The 17992-nt window shown below is 39.6% G+C and overlaps 1 protein-coding gene across 1 annotated transcript in view; it reads left to right on the plus strand.

Annotated features, from left to right (window-relative positions):
• The window catches only part of MSH2 (mutS homolog 2), a 51606-nt gene extending 35623 nt beyond the window's left edge, over nucleotides 1–15983 (plus strand). Inside the window, 8 exon segments of the mRNA XM_037405212.1 lie at nucleotides 142–265; nucleotides 1365–1515; nucleotides 4434–4531; nucleotides 6382–6627; nucleotides 8098–8302; nucleotides 8681–8928; nucleotides 12985–13157; nucleotides 15585–15983. Coding sequence (XP_037261109.1) covers nucleotides 142–265; nucleotides 1365–1515; nucleotides 4434–4531; nucleotides 6382–6627; nucleotides 8098–8302; nucleotides 8681–8928; nucleotides 12985–13157; nucleotides 15585–15755 — 1416 coding nt within the window. The 3' untranslated portion in view covers nucleotides 15756–15983.
• The last annotated feature ends 2009 nt before the right edge of the window (nucleotides 15984–17992 follow it).

The following is a 17992-nucleotide window of genomic DNA, read 5'->3' on the forward strand; positions in this document are numbered from 1 at the left end:
GATTATCACAGACAGCATAATTACAAATAACATATATAAACTGATAAATTACTAAGTAAAATAATTTCACAGTGTATGATCAGGGAGGTGATTTATTTTTTTTTTTGTTACTGCCTATGTTCATATGATTTTTTTTTCCAGGTGGAGAACCATGAATTCCTAGTCAAGGCTTCTTTTGATCCTAATTTGACAGAATTAAGAGAGAAGATGAATGAACTGGAAGAAAAAATGCAGTCCTTTCTAAAGAGTGCAGCCAAAGAACTAGGTAGGGTATGAAACTGCCTTTGATTTTTACCTCCTTTGTAGAATGTTTTGAGATCAAGTGATGAAAACTGTTGTAGAGGAGTTAAGGGATGTTTGTGTTGTTTATTATGGTTTGGGGTGACTTTAGTTGTCACAGTACAATCTGTTGATAACTGAGTGATTTTTGGTTTATAACTTGGCCTTTTTTTTAAAAAAAGGATAGCATTCGAGAATATTTCAGAAATTATCATGTATGTTGCAAGATACTGCCAAATTAATTTTATAGAACTGTAACTCAGCTTTTGGCTCAGCCTAGTTCTATTTTACATCCTTTGAGGACGTGCGTTGAAATGTGGGGCTTTTTTTTTCTGTTTTGGTTCCCCTCACCCCCACCCCACCCCCCACCCCGGCCCCGAGCGTTCTCTTGAGTGTGCATTCAGGATATGCAAGTTTTCTTTTGAAGTTCTTAGCAAAATGTAATTTGTCGGCAAATGAGACATTTAATGAGTTGATTATCCTGTGCAAAAAATTCCATGTGCAGGTGATGAGTTGGGCATTCAAAGAGCAACTTAAAAAAAAATCAATTTTTAATGCAAATATGGCAAGGAAAACTGGCAACACTATAGGTTTTTTTAGGTTACACCTTCAAGGGCTTGCATATATTTTGGTCTTGATTTTTATTTTTTTTTTATGTAAACAAGATACCTAGATGAAAAGAAGGAAAATCAAGATTGTACAGGGATCCCATCAGCAGAAGTAAGTGTTAGTAAAAGGATCATAAGACTACAGATTCTATGCTTACAGCAGCAATATAGAATGCCCTTGGAGTGTGCTATGAACGTTTTTCACAATTCTGGAGAATATGTAGCTATACAATAATTGTGAACCTGATTTGAATATGCAGTTTGAGAGCATACCACAGTAAGAGCAGAGAATGGGTTAGTAAATGTATGTTAGATCTGGGTATTTCTCATACCTGTACAGAATCAAAGCAATTATGTGGAATAGTGTATCTAAGAGGCTACATCCTATGTACTCGGGATTAGTCAGCAGAAATAGCACAGGCTGTAGGATTTTTGATAATACAGTTTTTTCTTTTTTACCTTCCTTCTGTCTAAAAGGTTTGGAAGCTGGCAAAAGTATCAAACTGGAGACAAATTCACAGTTTGGACATCACTTTCGAATAACTTGCAAGGAGGAAAAAGTTCTCCGTAACAATTCAAAATATGGAATAGTTGATACACAGAAGAATGGTGTGAAATTTACTAACAGGTATGAAATCATCTTGATAGTCTTCCAAGCCTGTTGTGAAAGAGCAGAATTGTTTCTTTCTTTACAGTTACGCTGATAAACTGGTTTCCCTACATCTTGAATGGCTGAATTTTCACCTTTTTGACTCACAGATTGAGCTCTTGAGCGAGACTGGCATGAAGGAGGAGTAGTCATACAGATTCTGTTAAAAAGCTGCATTCCCCATTTACTTTGCCAACTGTTAGCTATTTTTGGTCCTTTGACTTGGGCTAATTTCTCTGTTTTAGCTGCAGCTAGTAGCATAATTGCATTCACTGTGAGTGTTTATACAGACACTTTCACAAGCTGCAATAGGAAGAGAGCTATTTATGTTTATCACTAAATATGACATGCCGCAGTTTTGTTAGTGATTACTTTTTTGTGTGTGTTCCAAGTCATGCTGTAATTTCTGTTAGTCCTGTGTATTGGACTTTGACTCTGTGGCTCTATAGATTAAGCTATTTAAAAATTTTAGTCTTCAGGCTAATTGCATTAATGTTGTTTCAGCGCCGCCTTGTCTGGACAGCAGTTCTGTCACAGGACAGCGAAGCATGAAGTCTATACTTCTTGCTGAATTTTTAGCTCTTCTAGAGCATTTTAGAAGGAGCAAGGGCTACCTCAGTCATCAGATGTCTCCCTTTCTGTGCTTCGTTATTTTTACACAGAACAAAGCAGAAAGTTCCATATGCAGATTAACTTAGGTTGAAGACGATCTCTTGAGGTTAACTGGTCTAACCCCTTGCTCAAAGCAGAGCCACCTTGGAAATGAGATCCTGTCTCAAAGTTCGCTGAGGTGGCTCAGGGCCTTGCCTTAGGTGCCCATCCTCCAAGCATCCTTCACAACCTGGTGGGGCACAAGTTTGTGCTGAACCACTCTTTGTGTTAAGTTTTCCTAATCAGAACTAATGAGAATTTTCCTTGCAGAAGCTTGGGTTTTTAGTATTTCACTCTTGCTGTGCACCTCCAAAAAAAGTCTGGTGCCTCTCCAGGCTGGCTTTAGATTCTCTCAGCCTGGGCAAGCATCTCTCTCAGCCTGTCCTTGCATGCCATGTGCTTTGGCTCCAAATCTTCCTGGTGGCCATCTGCTCCAGGTCTGATGTCTGTTGTACATGGGGAAGACAAAACTGGAGACAGCACTGCAGATGTGGTGTCATGAGCACTGAAAAGAGGGAAAGAATCACTTCCTCCAACATGCTAGCTATGCTTTTCCTAGTGCAGACAGCGTGAGGTTGACCTGCCCTGGCTCGGGGACACACTGCTGGCACGTGTTCACGTCTTGCCCACTGGGTCCAACTCTTACGAATAGCTGTTTTTATAGCCATTTGGACCCCATTCTGTGCTGTTGCATAGTTACTTCATCCTAGGTGCAGGGCTTTGCCTGTGTTGAAATCCTCATCGACCTGTTTCTCTAGACTGTAGATGGCCCGATGAGTGGCAGCCCTGTCCTCCAGTGTGCTGGCAGCTCCCCTTGGTGTGGCATTGTTCACAGCCTTGCTGAGGGTGCATTTGAGAGTGCATTCAGTCCCATCATTCACATCATTAATGGAGGCATAAATAGGGTCAACCTTAAGAAATGCCGCTAACTGGACTTCAACTTTGTGACAAGTTCCTCCTTGTCTGTCAGCAGCAGGTCCAGGAGAAAACTCATCTTTAAGTCTCCTCCATGTGTTATATATGGAAAGGTAAAAATAGCAGACATTAGTACATTGTACAGCTTGTTTCAGACAAACCATGCTGCTGTTGCTTCATGTGTAACAGTTCCTGCTGGCATTAGCATCAGAGAAGTGAGTTTGTTGGGAGAGGTGTCTTGACTGACAGACGTGAGGAGCACTGCCTACAGGGCAAGGCTGGTTTCATGCCAGTGCTATTACTAATAGCAACTGTTACTGTTAATCACTCACTCTCATAGTAATAAATACTTTGCTTTGAAAAGGAGGGCAAACATACTGGTTCACGCCAACCAATATGTTGGTGTATTTTGCACCGATTTCCTTAAATGAACAAAGTGTAAACCTTAATTGCATTTTGTTTTAACATTGACTCAGAGGATATTTTTTCAAAACATCCCTGACATTTAAAACTGCTTTTTTTTTTTTTTTTTTTTTTTTTTTTAGTGAATCTGAACATAATGATGAAGTTAGGCTTTTCTGTAACTGAGAAGAGGGTACTTAGTACCTCTACTGTAAATGTCATTGGTTTCCCTTGGGGGAAAAAGCCCATGGGTCACTAATAAAACAGTGTTCTTTGCTTAGTTAGGTTGCTTCTGTAGATGGTACTAGAAGCACAAGACTGAATTCTGCTTATAGTGTGGGTGCACTTGCGTGCATCTCATATTCAGTCCTGCAGACTCTGTGTTTAGAGATGAGTCTCAGAAGAATGAACACCTGTTCAAACTCTCTCTTCATTTCAGCTTACCTTATCTTGAAGACTAGAACCTGTTCTTCGTGACAGCAGTTCACTGAGTTTTTTACTCAATGAAGCAACTCAGTGCCTTCAGCTCTGATAAGCCAGCCTAGTGTAGGACTCTGGGCTAATTACACAGTTGCTTAGCAGCAGTTCTCCTCTGCCAGTTGTAGAACATGCCACGTCTTGTTGCAAAATGGCCAGAAATACAGCTTTAAGTCCTTATCACATAGCTAACAAACAACTACTGTAAGATTTTTTAAGAGTGATTTGTTCAAAGGTGCTAGAATTGCTGGTTTGGCCTTTGTGGGTGATACTCGATACCCTGGTGTGGATGAATCATAGATGAGTTGCTTTGTGGTCCTCGTGCTGAACCTTGCTGTTAAAACAGATGGGGACAACTGGTAGTGACTTGCAGATGAGGAGGCCAGAAGTTTGGCATTGCAGCAGTGAAGACAGAAAGCTGCAGCTTCTAAATATTGTGATTTTCTTCACAGCAAACTGAGCTCCGTCAATGATGAATATATAAAGATCAGAGAAGAGTATGAAGAGGCTCAGGATGCGATTGTTAAGGAAATAATTAACATTGCTTCAGGTGAATATGTCAGTGTTGATGTGTGTCACAGTCTGGAATGCTGGGATGACTTACAGTTACTTTCAAGGTCCTTCTATAGAGAAGAACCATAATGTTCCCCAGACAGTGTGAAAAATGAGGTTTGGCTTTTTGACAGTTCTTCAAAGTTTGAAATACATTGTTTTGTGTGGTCAGACCCTTTCCTGGCATTGCTACGAGTGTGCAGTGAGGGAGTGTGTGCACATGCTAATCCCATAAAAGGAACAAAAATAGGCCCATAAAGGCCATCTATCCTCCACCTACCTCCCGGGCTCTGGGTATCTCCACCCAAACAGCAGACAAAGGAGAAGGCAGAAAATGTAAAAGACAACAGAGAACTGAGGGAGTGGGGCCTGAGGTACATAAAAGATGGTGAAGAAAGAATGCTAGTATGTAATATAAGATCAGGTTAGTTGTTTATATGTTACAATAAACATTGTTTTCCTAATTGATTTCCATATATTTGCTCTACTATTGCCTGCTTATGGGATGTTTACCGTCCTTCACCAAAAGGAGAAGGACATAGGGGAATTCGAGCTGGAGGACTCTGTAAATATTGCCTCTCCCAATGGCATTAGTTACAGCAAAACAAGTCTTAGTTCTTTGCAAGAGAGAAGTTGAAAGTGAAAACACTAATGAATATTAAGCTAAGGGTAAATATGTTAAAGATACAAACTCACTTTTTAAGCTGACATATTGAAATATTTGAGTGTGTATTTAGTTACAGTGGAAATCTTCATAAGCTTTGACCTGTTGTCATGATAAGGAATTTGCTAGTGTATTGCAAAATCAGTAGCTTGTTAGAATTATTTTTTTTTGTATCTTGGTAATTTTCAAATGGTGTTTTTCTGTGTGTAGTATGCTAAGGCTTGTATATTTCTGTGGAAAGTCAATTGGGCATTGTATAGCAGGATTAACTTCCATATAACATCTATAAATACCTAGGATGTTTAATAGTCTTTTGCTGTTGTTTAAACTTTCTGTGTGTGCAGTCATAGACTTACAAGTGTGTGTGTGTATTTTAAAAAGCATTTTTCTTCTCCAAGTGGAGACAATTTAACAAAAAAGCCTGGATTATGTGTGTAATTCTTGTATGAAAATGACTTAAAAGTCCTCTTAATGACCTGTACCTAGCCAGTTCAAGAGATGATGTTAGAACAGTAAATGTACTTTGTACAGGTAGGACTCTTTCTACAGGTCACTGCTCACCTCTTCTGACACATGTATCCCATTTGCAGGTGTTAGTTCACCTCTGTAGACTCCTGTCCTTCATCCCTTTCACTGAAAAAAAAAACCAAAACAAACCCCAAACCACCCAAACACCAAAACTTAAAAACTGGTGCTGGGGATGCTGGGCCATCTAGTCTAGTTGTCTGGTATCACAGGCACTGTATCTTCCAGACCTGGCCATACCATCATTCACATAAACAGAAATGGTTGCGGTGTCTGAGTTGTCCGTGCTGTGTCTCTGTTGACATTGATTTCACGAGGATCAAATGCAGTGTTTTATTGAGGAAGGAAACTTAACTGGAGTTCCAGCCATCTTGCCACCCAAGAGCATTTGTTGTCCCACAGTAAGATAAGCTGTTTCTTGTTGTCTAGTGTTAAGGCAAAACTATCAGCGTGGCCTCACCTCTTCCTTTTCTTGGTCTGAAGAAGTCCCCTTTGTAGTCAAAGCATGGGAACTTTTTTACTGCTATCTTGAACAGAATTAACTTTTAATGCAGTTGAATTCATTTTATGGGCTCAGTATAGGCTTTAAGATACCTTTTCAGCAAGAAGAACAAAAAAAAATACCTAATGGTATTGAATTTGTGTCTAATCAAAACCAGGTTATGCAGAACCTATACAGACGATGAATGACGTGGTAGCTCAATTGGATGCAATTGTCAGTTTTGCTCACGTGTCAAATGGAGCGCCAGTGCCGTATGTCCGTCCTGTCATCCTGGAAAAGGGACAAGGACGGGTTGTGCTGAAAGGTGCCAGGCATCCTTGCATTGAAGTGCAAGATGAAGTGGCCTTCATCCCCAATGATGTTACCTTTGAGAAGGGCAAGCAGATGTTCCACATTATCACCGGTAAATGCTTCTGTTCTCTTTTTCATTCGTTATTACATTTAAATGTCTCTAGTATTTCCAGTAATTACGCCTTTTAAAAACAACCCAATAAAACTCCGTCAAAACAGTTTCTGTCATCAACAAAGAGCAAGCAGCTAGCAAGTTGTTAATCTTTCTTTATGGGGGATAAGATTTAGCTCTGGAAAAGAAGGGAGGGTATTGGTAAGCTGTTGTTTATGACGTTAAAAAAAAGTCACAATGTTTTTGTGAAATGTTACATTTGATAGTGGGTATTTTACATGTTTATGCACAGACAGGTGTTATTTCTCGTTGTCCAAAGTAATATTCATGGAATTAGTTGTTATGTTGTAGTTACAGTGAACTGTTTGGGGAAGCTGATTACGAATTTAGCAATAGTTATTTGGGAAGGAGAGGCAGGCTGCTAGGACAGTAGGAAATAAGAAACGAGTCCTTCCTTACTATACGTGTTCTTTGCCTTGGTGAATGTAACTCCACAAGCCAGGCAACCTTGGAGCTGGCGAACCTGAACCTGCTTAAGTGATGCGGAAAATTCCACTAGACATCAGTTGTACTGTAGCCACGTAGGCAAGAAGTCAAGCAGCTGCTTTGTTAATGTTTTCTTTGTTTAGTATTAAAGTTGATTTTAAATGCAAAACATGTTTCAATGACTCTACCCTTCCCCCCCTTCCCCCCCCATTCTCTGGTGTAATTAAGATAATTTTCTTACACAGGAAAACATTTCTAGTGTTTAGTTTTAATTGAATTTTAATTTCCATCCAGATGTCCTTGACATACATTCTGAGTAGCAAAGGTCTGAAATTAGAGAACAATTAATGATCACTTCTAACATAATCAAAAAGAAAAACCTAAAAATCTGAATAAATGCATGGTAACGTGCTTGTCTTCCTGGTTAGCAAAAGCATAAAATCTGTTTTAATGGCCAGTTTTCTGGAAAATACTTACTGCATTTGTGCCTCGGTTAAAACGATCTTATTAATATCCATTTTTGCTGATTCAGAATCCCTTTAGATTGTAATTTAAATCACTGTTAGCTTGTACTCTGTAATTAAGCTATTGCACTTTTACAGAGAAACTTTTGTTTGAGGTGAAAGCAAATTGTTTTCATGCTTAAGCAGCAATACTGATGACTTCTCAATGCTTATTAATTTTAGGTACAGACATGTGTTTTAGACAATTGCTTATACTTCTGAAAAGTCGTAAAAGTTAGGAAGGGCCCCTAATGCTCTCTGATTACCCTTTGAAAAAGCAGCGTTTGGTACAAGCAAAGCGTCTTAGTGGTGGAGCTGCTGGTTACACCTGTTAGACAAGTCTGCTGCTCTTCCCTGGCGAGACAGTAGTAGGTGTAAATGTTCATTGTTTTAATTTAGAGCCTGTTCTCCTTTAAAGAATTGTTGAATTGTCAAAGATGGTTTGTGTGTTTTTAATTCATTTGCAACATTTCTTCTTTAGGCCCTAATATGGGGGGAAAATCAACGTACATCCGGCAGACGGGAGTGATTGTTCTTATGGCCCAAATTGGGTGTTTTGTACCGTGCGACTCTGCAGAAATAAGCATTGTGGATTGTATCCTGGCTCGGGTGGGAGCTGGGGACAGTCAGCTGAAAGGCGTGTCTACTTTCATGGCTGAGATGTTAGAAACTGCTTCAATCCTTAGGTGAGTCCTGTGCTTATTGGATTTTGTTGGTTGGGTTGATGGGAAAGGAGGAGCTAAGGAAGATACATTTAAGATTTCCTTTTGTATAGGATCTCAGGGGAGGATCTCAAGTCCTGTTAACTTCTTGAAGTAGCCTTCTCTTTATTTCAGTGGCCATATAGAGCTGCTAGCAGGAGGCCAAAGTCAAAATGGGACAGAGAAACTAATTTGGAGTGATCTATATGATGCTCTGTAGGCACTTTATTCGTATGCTGTTATGCAGATAGAAAAGGCCTTTTGCCTCTTTTATGCTATGCCTCTGCAACATAACTGTGGTACTCCCAATATCCAGAGTTCATGCTGTTCTTAAATGTTATAAAATGCTCTTGTTTTTTATAGGACAGCATCTGAAAACTCTCTGATAATCATTGATGAGCTGGGAAGAGGAACTTCTACCTATGACGGCTTTGGCTTAGCGTGGGCTATTTCAGAATACATTGCTAGCAAAATCTGTGCTTTCTGTATGTTTGCTACACATTTTCATGAACTGACAGCTCTTGCTGACCAAGTGCCAACAGTAAATAACCTGCATGTTACTGCTCTGACCACTGATGACACACTGACAATGCTTTATCGTGTCAAGGAAGGTAAGGCTGTGTAAATGGTGAACAGGGTAAACTATTCAGTCCTGCGAGAGGAAGAAATCTTAATGGAAAATACAATAAAAATTTGCACGTCCTATTCCAGGCTTAGTGTTTATAATAGACATGTTCTTCTCTGTCCATAAGGAAGTGTGTACAGCAGGAGCTCTGTCTATGTGTGAACACAGTTGGTGGTGATGTTGATGATTATTTGTTAAGACTTCTAGGTTATTTCTGCCACTCAAGTTGGTGCTTTTGAGGTTGGTCCCTTTCTCTTTTATTAAAGAGCAGAGGGAAGGGTTCCAAAAGGTTATTTTCTGTTTTCCTAAATCAGCCATTTTAACTTGCTGATAGAAAAGACTTAACATTCCTTGAAGCGTTCTTTTAAAAGAAGGGAGTGTGACCTTTATGTGCTGACAGTTTTGCTGACGGTTTTCAATAATACCTATTTCATTGTTATAAGGCTTATAAGATTCCTTATAATTCCTATAAGAAGGATGTTGCCCAGTTTATGCAGTAGTTTGAGATAGGAAAAATCGTATGTTTAGTTTTTAGCAAGTGGCATCATAGTGAAACAACAAGTAGCCTGTTTTGTTACTGTAAAATAAGCCCAGATATATTTAATTAAAATCTTTCAGTGGATCCAGTTATTCCTTTTGTTATTAAATTAGACAGTTTTTAATTGGGTGTAAATTTAATCTGTTAACTGCAATAAGCAGTTCCACCTGCTTCTCTATATCCCCAATCATTTGTTCTTGCTCCCTTCAGCAGGAGCCTATATTTATGTTAAATAAAGCAGGGCTGTGTAACTGGCTTGTAAGGTGTGGTCATTTATGGCCATCTAATTTATTTGTAAACTTTAAAGTGATTTTGTTGTTCCCTTAAGAGCATTTCAGTCAGGCTGCCAACCTCTGAACTGAGATTTTGATTTAAAATGTGGGCAGAGTACTGTTATGCTATGTTTTCACTTAAAAATACCTCTTGTTTTTCCTTTTCTGAGTTCCACAATGATGGAGTGAGTTAGGTGATACTCAGATGGATAGGACACGGTTACTGTAGAAGACTGTGGCTGGATCTGATCAACAGCTTAACTTGTGGAGTGGTTTTGTCTCAAATAAGGAATAACTATTTGAGGAGTTAGGCTATTATCTTTACTAAAACAATTACCAAGTATCATCCATCCGTGTCTCTGCTAAGGAGCTAGTCCTTGTCTCATTATCTCAAGTCCTGGAGACTGATGTTTACTTACCTTTCTGGTGTAGGATTCAATCTTACAGGTGCAATTGCTGAACTTCATTCCTCACTTTGAAAGCTGGTTTGTCATGCTGACACAATTCCGAATACTTGCTTTCACATGCCTAGTTCATCCTAATAACTCTTCTTTTCATGATCAGTGCATATTCAACTAGAACTCTCTCCAGTTTTTCCTGACTTCTTCAGCCAATTTAGGACTTTTCAGTTCATTCCTTCTGGCACGTATTGTTCTGAAATGTATCTGATATGCTGTCCAGTTATAAAATTTTACAGTTATGCTTTTAAAGATAATTTTTATAATCTTCACAGGCTATCACCATACTATTAAGTGTCTTTAGATAATTGGTAAATGTGTTTTTATTATATCCTGATCTGAGCCCTCACTCCAGTGGTGCCATGCTAGTTTAACTCCTGTGATGTTATTAATTGACTGTTTCTTACTCATGTCTTCTGGTTTTAAATCCATCAAATGACTTAATTTCTTGCCTTTTGATTACTTGCATAACCACTTCTAATTTTGTATTCCCCTGTGGCTATAGTCTTGCAATTAGATTTTGGGTACTTTTTTTGTAAAGCTAGGAGACTGCTCTGCACAAAGGGGATCAAAGCATGACCAGAAGCACTGCTCTCAGCTGGCTTTGCTGAGAGTCTGCTTAAAGCTGGTTAGAATATCTCTGTCTGGTTTCTTTTAACTCTGCTTCCTTGCATTTTGAGATCTTTATTCCTTAGAAATGGCCTCTCTTCTCCTCTCTGTTCGTGCACTTTTCATAGGCAATGCCCAGGGTTTGCTTCTGAGTTCCAGTGGTGCTGGTACCCAGCCTGTCCCAGTGCAGGGGCAGTGCCTCTGGTTCTTTCATAGTTTGCTGTTTCCCATCTTCTCCAGCACGTATCAAGCTCCTTCCACCAAGTGAACGTTTGGAGCCCTCTGAATGCCTGGCAGAAATCAGTGCTTAAAATGTGACTTAGTGTGGCCTGGGAACTGAAGATAAGTATAGTCATAAACTGCTGTGAGCATGCAGTGGAACTATGAGTGTTTTCAGTGCAGTTGGGAGCTGGTGAGGTACAGTGTCTTCAAACAATCTAACTCTACATTTAGGTGCATTATTTTGAGTACTTAGGTTGGAGAGGGAAGTAATATGGGCTAATTCTAAACCTTTTACTTTATAAATCCCTTGGAATAGGAAATCTTGTGATAAAACCCCCTAATATTCCCCACATGGTTGGGTGAATTATCTTTCTTCACACTCCCCATACCAACCCCCACCCCCCTTTATTTTTTTATTAACCTGTATTAACTCACTCATTCTGGTCCTGGTGAAAACTAGAAGCCCAGTTGCATATTTTTCTTCAATCAGCGTTGCTATTTTTAGTTGTACACTTCTTTGTACATGCAGCATCTTTTCATTCGGTCTGTTTTCTTGGAAGTGCTGTGGAGCATAGAGGCACAATAGTTTGTATCTATCAACTTAAACCTCTGTCAGATGAGGTAAAACATTATGAAATCTTCATGTTAAAATACCTGGTCTCAAATTTGACCTCTTTCATGTAAGTTGTTGCATTTAGTGTTGTGCCCTTTCCCTCTTGGAAGGATTACATTGTTCCGGCAAGAGTGTGAGTATAGGCAGCTCGGATACAGCTGTGTTTTGAAACAAGTAACAGGTTTCACCTTGTTGGAAATGTGTAACTTGATCTGAAATGCATGACAAGGAACTTTTACACAGTATTTGCATCCTTGTTTTCGTGTTTCAAGAGTGTGACAAAATCGTGGGAGAAGGAGACGTGGAAAGGGCTGTTCTCAGCAGAGACCTGAGTTAGCTTTGTGTCTGGGCAGGTGTGTGTTTTTAATGTAAAACAAGAAGACTAATTTTTGCTTAAAAATCTTAATTTCCTTTAAGAAACCTGAGAGATTACAAGGTTAATAACCCAAAAAATATTAAATGCTAAGTTTTCCTTTACCTATTCTTCAGTAACCCAGTATTTAAGAGATGATTAGTTAGGTATCATTTTATATGTGTAATTCACTTATTCATAACTCCTTTCTGGAGACCGGAATTAAAAGGATGTAGTAATATTTGTGGGTGGCCAGTTGGAATTACGGTGATGTAAACCAGTGGAGTTGACAGATTGTATCAGAGAGCTTTTAATATTGAAGCAAAAATTATGTAAATGTGTATAGATATATTTTTGAGCAATTATGAGAGCTTTTCTTTCCCAACCAAATGCTATAAACACTGTATTAATTGAAGTAGGTGTAAAGTTAAAGTTGGAAGGTTTTGATATAATTAAAGATGGCTCCTGGAGTCTGGGAAGTTATGTGTACTGAGGCAAAGGAGAAGGAGAATTGAGAATGCAACCCTTTAATATTATTATATATACATACACACACATTCACATATGTATTCATATAAGTATAGAAAAAGTGAGATATACACTAAAAATAATTATGGGTATTACTATATTCTAAAGACTGTGCTGAAGTACTTTATTAAAAAGCATCGCTCAATTTCATTCGAGTACTAGAGGGAAATTCTTTCTGCCTGAAGAGTTTTATTCCTGAAGCACTTTTGGAGCTATGCAATTACTGCTCTAAGAGAGCTTAATTAAGTAAGAGCATATTCTTTAGCCTGTGTTACCATGTGTATCCAAAAGGTGAATTGGAAAATGTTGGGAGAGCCAAATAAATGTCATGCACTTAATTCTTCGAAACAGAGAACTATTACAACTTTGCTCATATCATCTGTGTGTAGGCACATTATCTCTTGAGAATTCTTTCCTGTTTGTTTTTTTTCCCCCTCCCTCGACATCCAGGTGTTTGTGACCAGAGTTTTGGAATACATGTAGCAGAGCTGGCAGCTTTCCCAAAACATGTGATAGAAAGCGCAAGAGAGAAAGCATTGGAGCTGGAGGAGTTTCAAAACATTGGCAAGTCCAAGGAATCTGAAGGAGAACCACCAGCCAAGAAATTCTGCAAAGAAAGAGAGGTTTGCTATCAGGAATGCTTTTAAAATTTTGTTTAGCTGGAATAGACCAAGCAGAATAGTTCAAGGATTCAGGTTCCCCTGAAGCTTGGGGATAAGTAACTATGATGTCATTTTTCCATAGCAAGATGTTTTAGCTATGAAGTTCATTAGGAGTTGAAGATACGTTCAAGGTTAGTGGGTTTTGGTTTAGATTGATTTCAAGTTAACATAGGCAAGAATTTTATCAAAGAACATAGTATGAGAATGAAACTAATTTTTCTCTTAAAGAATAATGATTGGCAGTTGGTATGATTGGCATACAACTGGAGTCATACAAAAGGACCATGTCCCTAGCTGTCCCATGGGGTTTTCTTTATTGTTGAACTGAGCCAGAATTTTGTGTTCATCACTTTTGTTGGCTCCTTAGTTTGTATGAAGTGTTTCTTGGGACTTAAGTTACAGGTTTTGTTTTAATTGTCGTTTAGATTGTTCTTGGCTCTGCAGGTGGGTTGCCCTGGTTTTGCCCTCCCTTATTTGAGGGCTCATTTGTGCTCATTTCTTAAAGATCAATATGAACATGTTCAGGTTGGTTCACGTTAGAGAAAAGCTGAGCACACAGCCCTTCCACGTCCCATCAGTACCAACACTCCTCACAAGCTGATCCTGTTGAAGGACACGGCAGTCTGGACCTGGAATGTCTGATTTATAGATGTCATAAAGTTCTTCCCATTTCACACATGAGAATTTTAGCTTGGCTCTCTACTCAGCTGAGAGGTAAAAAATGCCCTTGGCTTTGCACAGGCTTCAGCAGAAGCTGAGGAAACCCCCATCTCCGCATAGATCTGATCGTGTCTGCGTTGCATAATACAGTTGTGTAAAGCCACTGGAGTGAACTGTTTTTTCCCTTCATTTTCTCTTAAAAGAAGCTTCATTAGCGGGTAGTGAAAAGGAAAGCAATAGCCTGCAGGAAGCTTTTTGAGACTAGCCTGTGTCGTCTTGTTGCTGGATTAAGAATTCTTACCATGACATCTGTTGCAGCCTCCTAGGAAATCCACGTGCTGTATGACTTGCATTGTTTTTTGCCAGTAGTCAGGTCCTCCTTGCTTCACACATGTAAATCAGCGTACGGATCTTAGTTCTGTATCCCAGCAGCTGGCCTGAAACTCAGCAGCTTTGTAACTCGTCTGTCTCCTGTACGTCCATGGCAATCCTGGTAATGCTCCATATTACCAGTACAGAAGCCCTGAAGTGTTGGTCCGTATCCTAAGCACTTCCTACATCTAAAAAGCCTTTGCTTTAGACAGAGGCTGTTACCTGTTACATTATTTTCAGTTTCAGAGGCTTACTGCATTTGTGCCTGGCTTAGTACGTGGATCTGATGTTGAGGATGAGTGATCTCCGATTTGTCCTACCTTTTAGTGCCAGGAGGTTCCCCCTCCAACTGCCTCAGTTGCTCCGCTATTACCTTTCCTTTATGGTGAAGTATTTTTCAGATTAGCTGAATCTGGCCGTGTAGTCTTAAGTTGGTTGAAATTAAATTGATTTGGCAAACACTTCCGACAAATACAGCATCATCTTTTATTCTTGGATATTTCAGTAATACATAATTTTTCATAAACTCTCGAGGCGATAGAATGGCATGGCTATAGATGTCTCGCCTGGGCAATTTGTCTGCCTTTGTTAACATCATGTTTAGAGGGAAAAGCGTGCTATTGCTTTGCCAAGTCCTTTGCAGACTTCTGCACTGAAAGCATACTGCATGAGTCTTAAATGAGAAAAAAAGAAAACTTTGTAGAAGAGTTCTAAAATGCAAGAGGCAGAGGACTAGACAAAATTCCATATTCTGGGCAAATTGTTTCTAATACAGGGAATTTGGAATACTCTTCATTGAAATGTTTGTTCTTGCTATTCAATTCGGATTGTTTAGAAGTTCCACTTTGCCTGTTTGTGTAAAAGCATATGCATAGAGCTTAATTATCATCTGTTCTCCTTGGTGACGGCCACTCTCCAGTTGCTTGGTTACAATTTGTTCTTTCCTTTTGCATATTGAAACATTGGCTTTGATTTACCGTTCCTTCAAAAAGTAACTAGTTTGGGTAATATTAACACATTGATGCTATTATTGCTAGTGATCCTCACCTAATGTGTTGCACGTTGGAATTAAATGTGGAACACATACAGGAGCTCTCAGTGTTAAATATTGTATTTCTGCTGATCAGCTGCTACATTTTGCTCATGGATTGAAAGGGGAAAGAACTTCTGATACCAGTATAACTGGATTGTTCTGGTATTGAGAACGTACTAGCAAGTCCGAAAACAACCATGGGTTTTGCTTGCAAAAAGTTTCTAGTGAATAATAATACTTTTTATCTTTAGGGAACTTGGAAAAATCCTGCTTGCGGTCTAAACATCCTTTCTGTCTTCTTTTCCTTCTCCTCTCCGTTTCAGGAAGGTGAAAAGATAATTCAGGATTTTCTTTGTCAAGTGAAAGCATTGCCCCTGACAGATATGTCAGAAGAAGACATCAAAGTCAAGCTGAAACAGCTGAGAAATGATGTGTTGGCAAAGAACAACAGTTTTGTGAATGAAATAATTTCCCGAACAAAAGTTACATCATGAAAGGTGTAAGAACAAGATACAGCTCTTGAAGCATGTCTACATTGGAAGAGCTATCATTTTCTTGTCACAGCTTTTATACTTGGATACTTGTACTGATTTATGTAGGCATTTTTCCTTGGATTGTAATTATTTTGTAAAAAATTCTGAGCACATTCTGTGCCAGATTCCTGATTTTGTTGTGATCATTGTGTCCTTATAGAAGTTTTCAATAAAATGTTTTTTTCAGTATTGGGAGAATTATTGACTGTGCAAACAAAATGTGTAATATTTTACCAGAGAAGTGTGCTGGAAAGTGGTAACAATTGGGATGGCATACAACTACCACAGCCTTGGAAAGCAGCGGTGCATACACAAGATCTTTGTCCTGTACCATGATACTTCTTTGTATGATGCAGTTACATTAATTCAGCCAAGTTTTAGTAACACTGTATTAGCACTCCATCAGAAAAAAGCATCTAATCTTAAGTGATTTGTTGTAATATTTTTGCATGTGTACCTGCACAGGGCTTGGGAGGGGGAGGATTTATTTGTTTGCTGTGTGGATGGTAATGCTCGAGTCAAATATGCTATGGGCCTGCTCTTCAAGCCTGGCTGGTGATAACTCTTGCATATCTTGGTGGTTTTGTAATGTGAGCAGGAGCTGGGGTGAAGTTACAATTTAACTGGAACTTCCGAGTTGGTTATAGTTTGTAAGGTCTGTGTACGAAGACAGAATGCATTCATTTTGATCTAATGAGCTTCTGGCACTGAGTTTGAAAGCATGCAGATGAAAAGTTTATATTCTCCTTGAAATTTAGCATTTTAAATAGTAGCTCAAGAACACTTTACCTATATTTAAAACTGTCAGTGCTGAAAGTTCAGTGGGAAAAGGTGGTTATTGCAGAGGAATGCTGAAGATGCCCTGCAAACTTGCTGTGTGCAGAGATTGCATCAGTGGGTGTGTGCTGAGGGCAGCAGTGCTGCTGTTAAAGCTGTGCTATAGGTCTGCATCAGGGATTAATGTTTTGCAGTGGTCTGCGTTTAAACGTTGCAACAATAGTCATAAAAAAGGTATGTTCAACTTGCTGTTGGGCAACGTTTTGTAGTTAGGCTAGAAGTTGAACATACTACATATACTTCTCAACAGAAGATAATAAAGGCTTGAGAGGCTTAGGTTCTGCATAACACCTTTCTGGTCTTTAAATTAGAATGCATTCTACTTACAAAGACAAAAATAGACTTGCATTTACAAACAGCACAGTTGATGCCTGTGTTCAGTAGCTGTGTCTGGAAAAGTGTGAATGGAAAACCTGTTACTTAATGGAAAAGATAGCTGTTTTTTTGCAAATGCAACGGGTTCAAGCACAAGCTCTCCAAAAATAGAGACTTATACATAAAATAGACAATGAGAATCAATTTAGAGGATTGAGTACTGCAGTGACACGATTTGTATTGTATCAAACTGCTTTAGCTGTTGCTAGAAGCAGGCAGTTCTAAGGGACTGGAATGGCTAGTACCTACAGCCTTCCTGTGTATGCTGAGATGTCTCTGGTCTGATCAGAGATGCCCCTTTCTCAGTCTCCTGTCCCTAACCGTGGGAACAGGCATAAAACCATCAGTGGTTTTCTCTTCCAGGAACTTCTCTGTTTTCCCCTTGAGCCTGTGTGAACTTCCAGTGCCTGCGGCGCTCTTAGCCAGGGCCTCACTGAGCTGCTGCCTGCAAGAGGAATCACTTCTTTGCTTTGAACCCAATTCCTAGTTTTATTCAGTGCCTCTCAGTTTTTATCCTTGAAGCATCCACTCTTTCTGCTCTGGATGTGGTGCCGCAGTACAGCATGTCTGCCGGCTGCTGAGGAAAGGCTGCCGTGATTTTTGTGTTGCTGACAGAAGCGCTCCCCTGTAACCAGATTTGCCCGTCTCTGAGGGTGAACGTAGTACTTGTCTGCGTTACTGGGAGTGATGGGGTGCGCTGACTGGGCCAGCTCCAGCCAGCTCCTCCATCTTTTTCTGAAAGGTCCTTCAGAAAGGGAGTTAACGCATCTGCCACAAAAAGGAGTTGGTTCTTCCCATGCCCTTCAGCACTCACAAGGAAGAAAGGTGCAAGTTAATGGCATTTTAGGACTTGTCTTTTCAGCTATTTTCTCTTCTGTGCTGTGCTTCCCCCCGCCCCCGAGGGCACTGCTGCTGCTGCATATAGGCTGGAGAGGATCAGGCAGAGTTTAGTCTCCATATGTCGGTGCTGCTTGCAAACTGGGTTA

The sequence above is a fragment of the Falco rusticolus genome, chromosome 12, assembly GCF_015220075.1.
Source record: "Falco rusticolus isolate bFalRus1 chromosome 12, bFalRus1.pri, whole genome shotgun sequence".
In the NCBI taxonomy this organism is placed as follows: domain Eukaryota; kingdom Metazoa; phylum Chordata; class Aves; order Falconiformes; family Falconidae; genus Falco; species Falco rusticolus.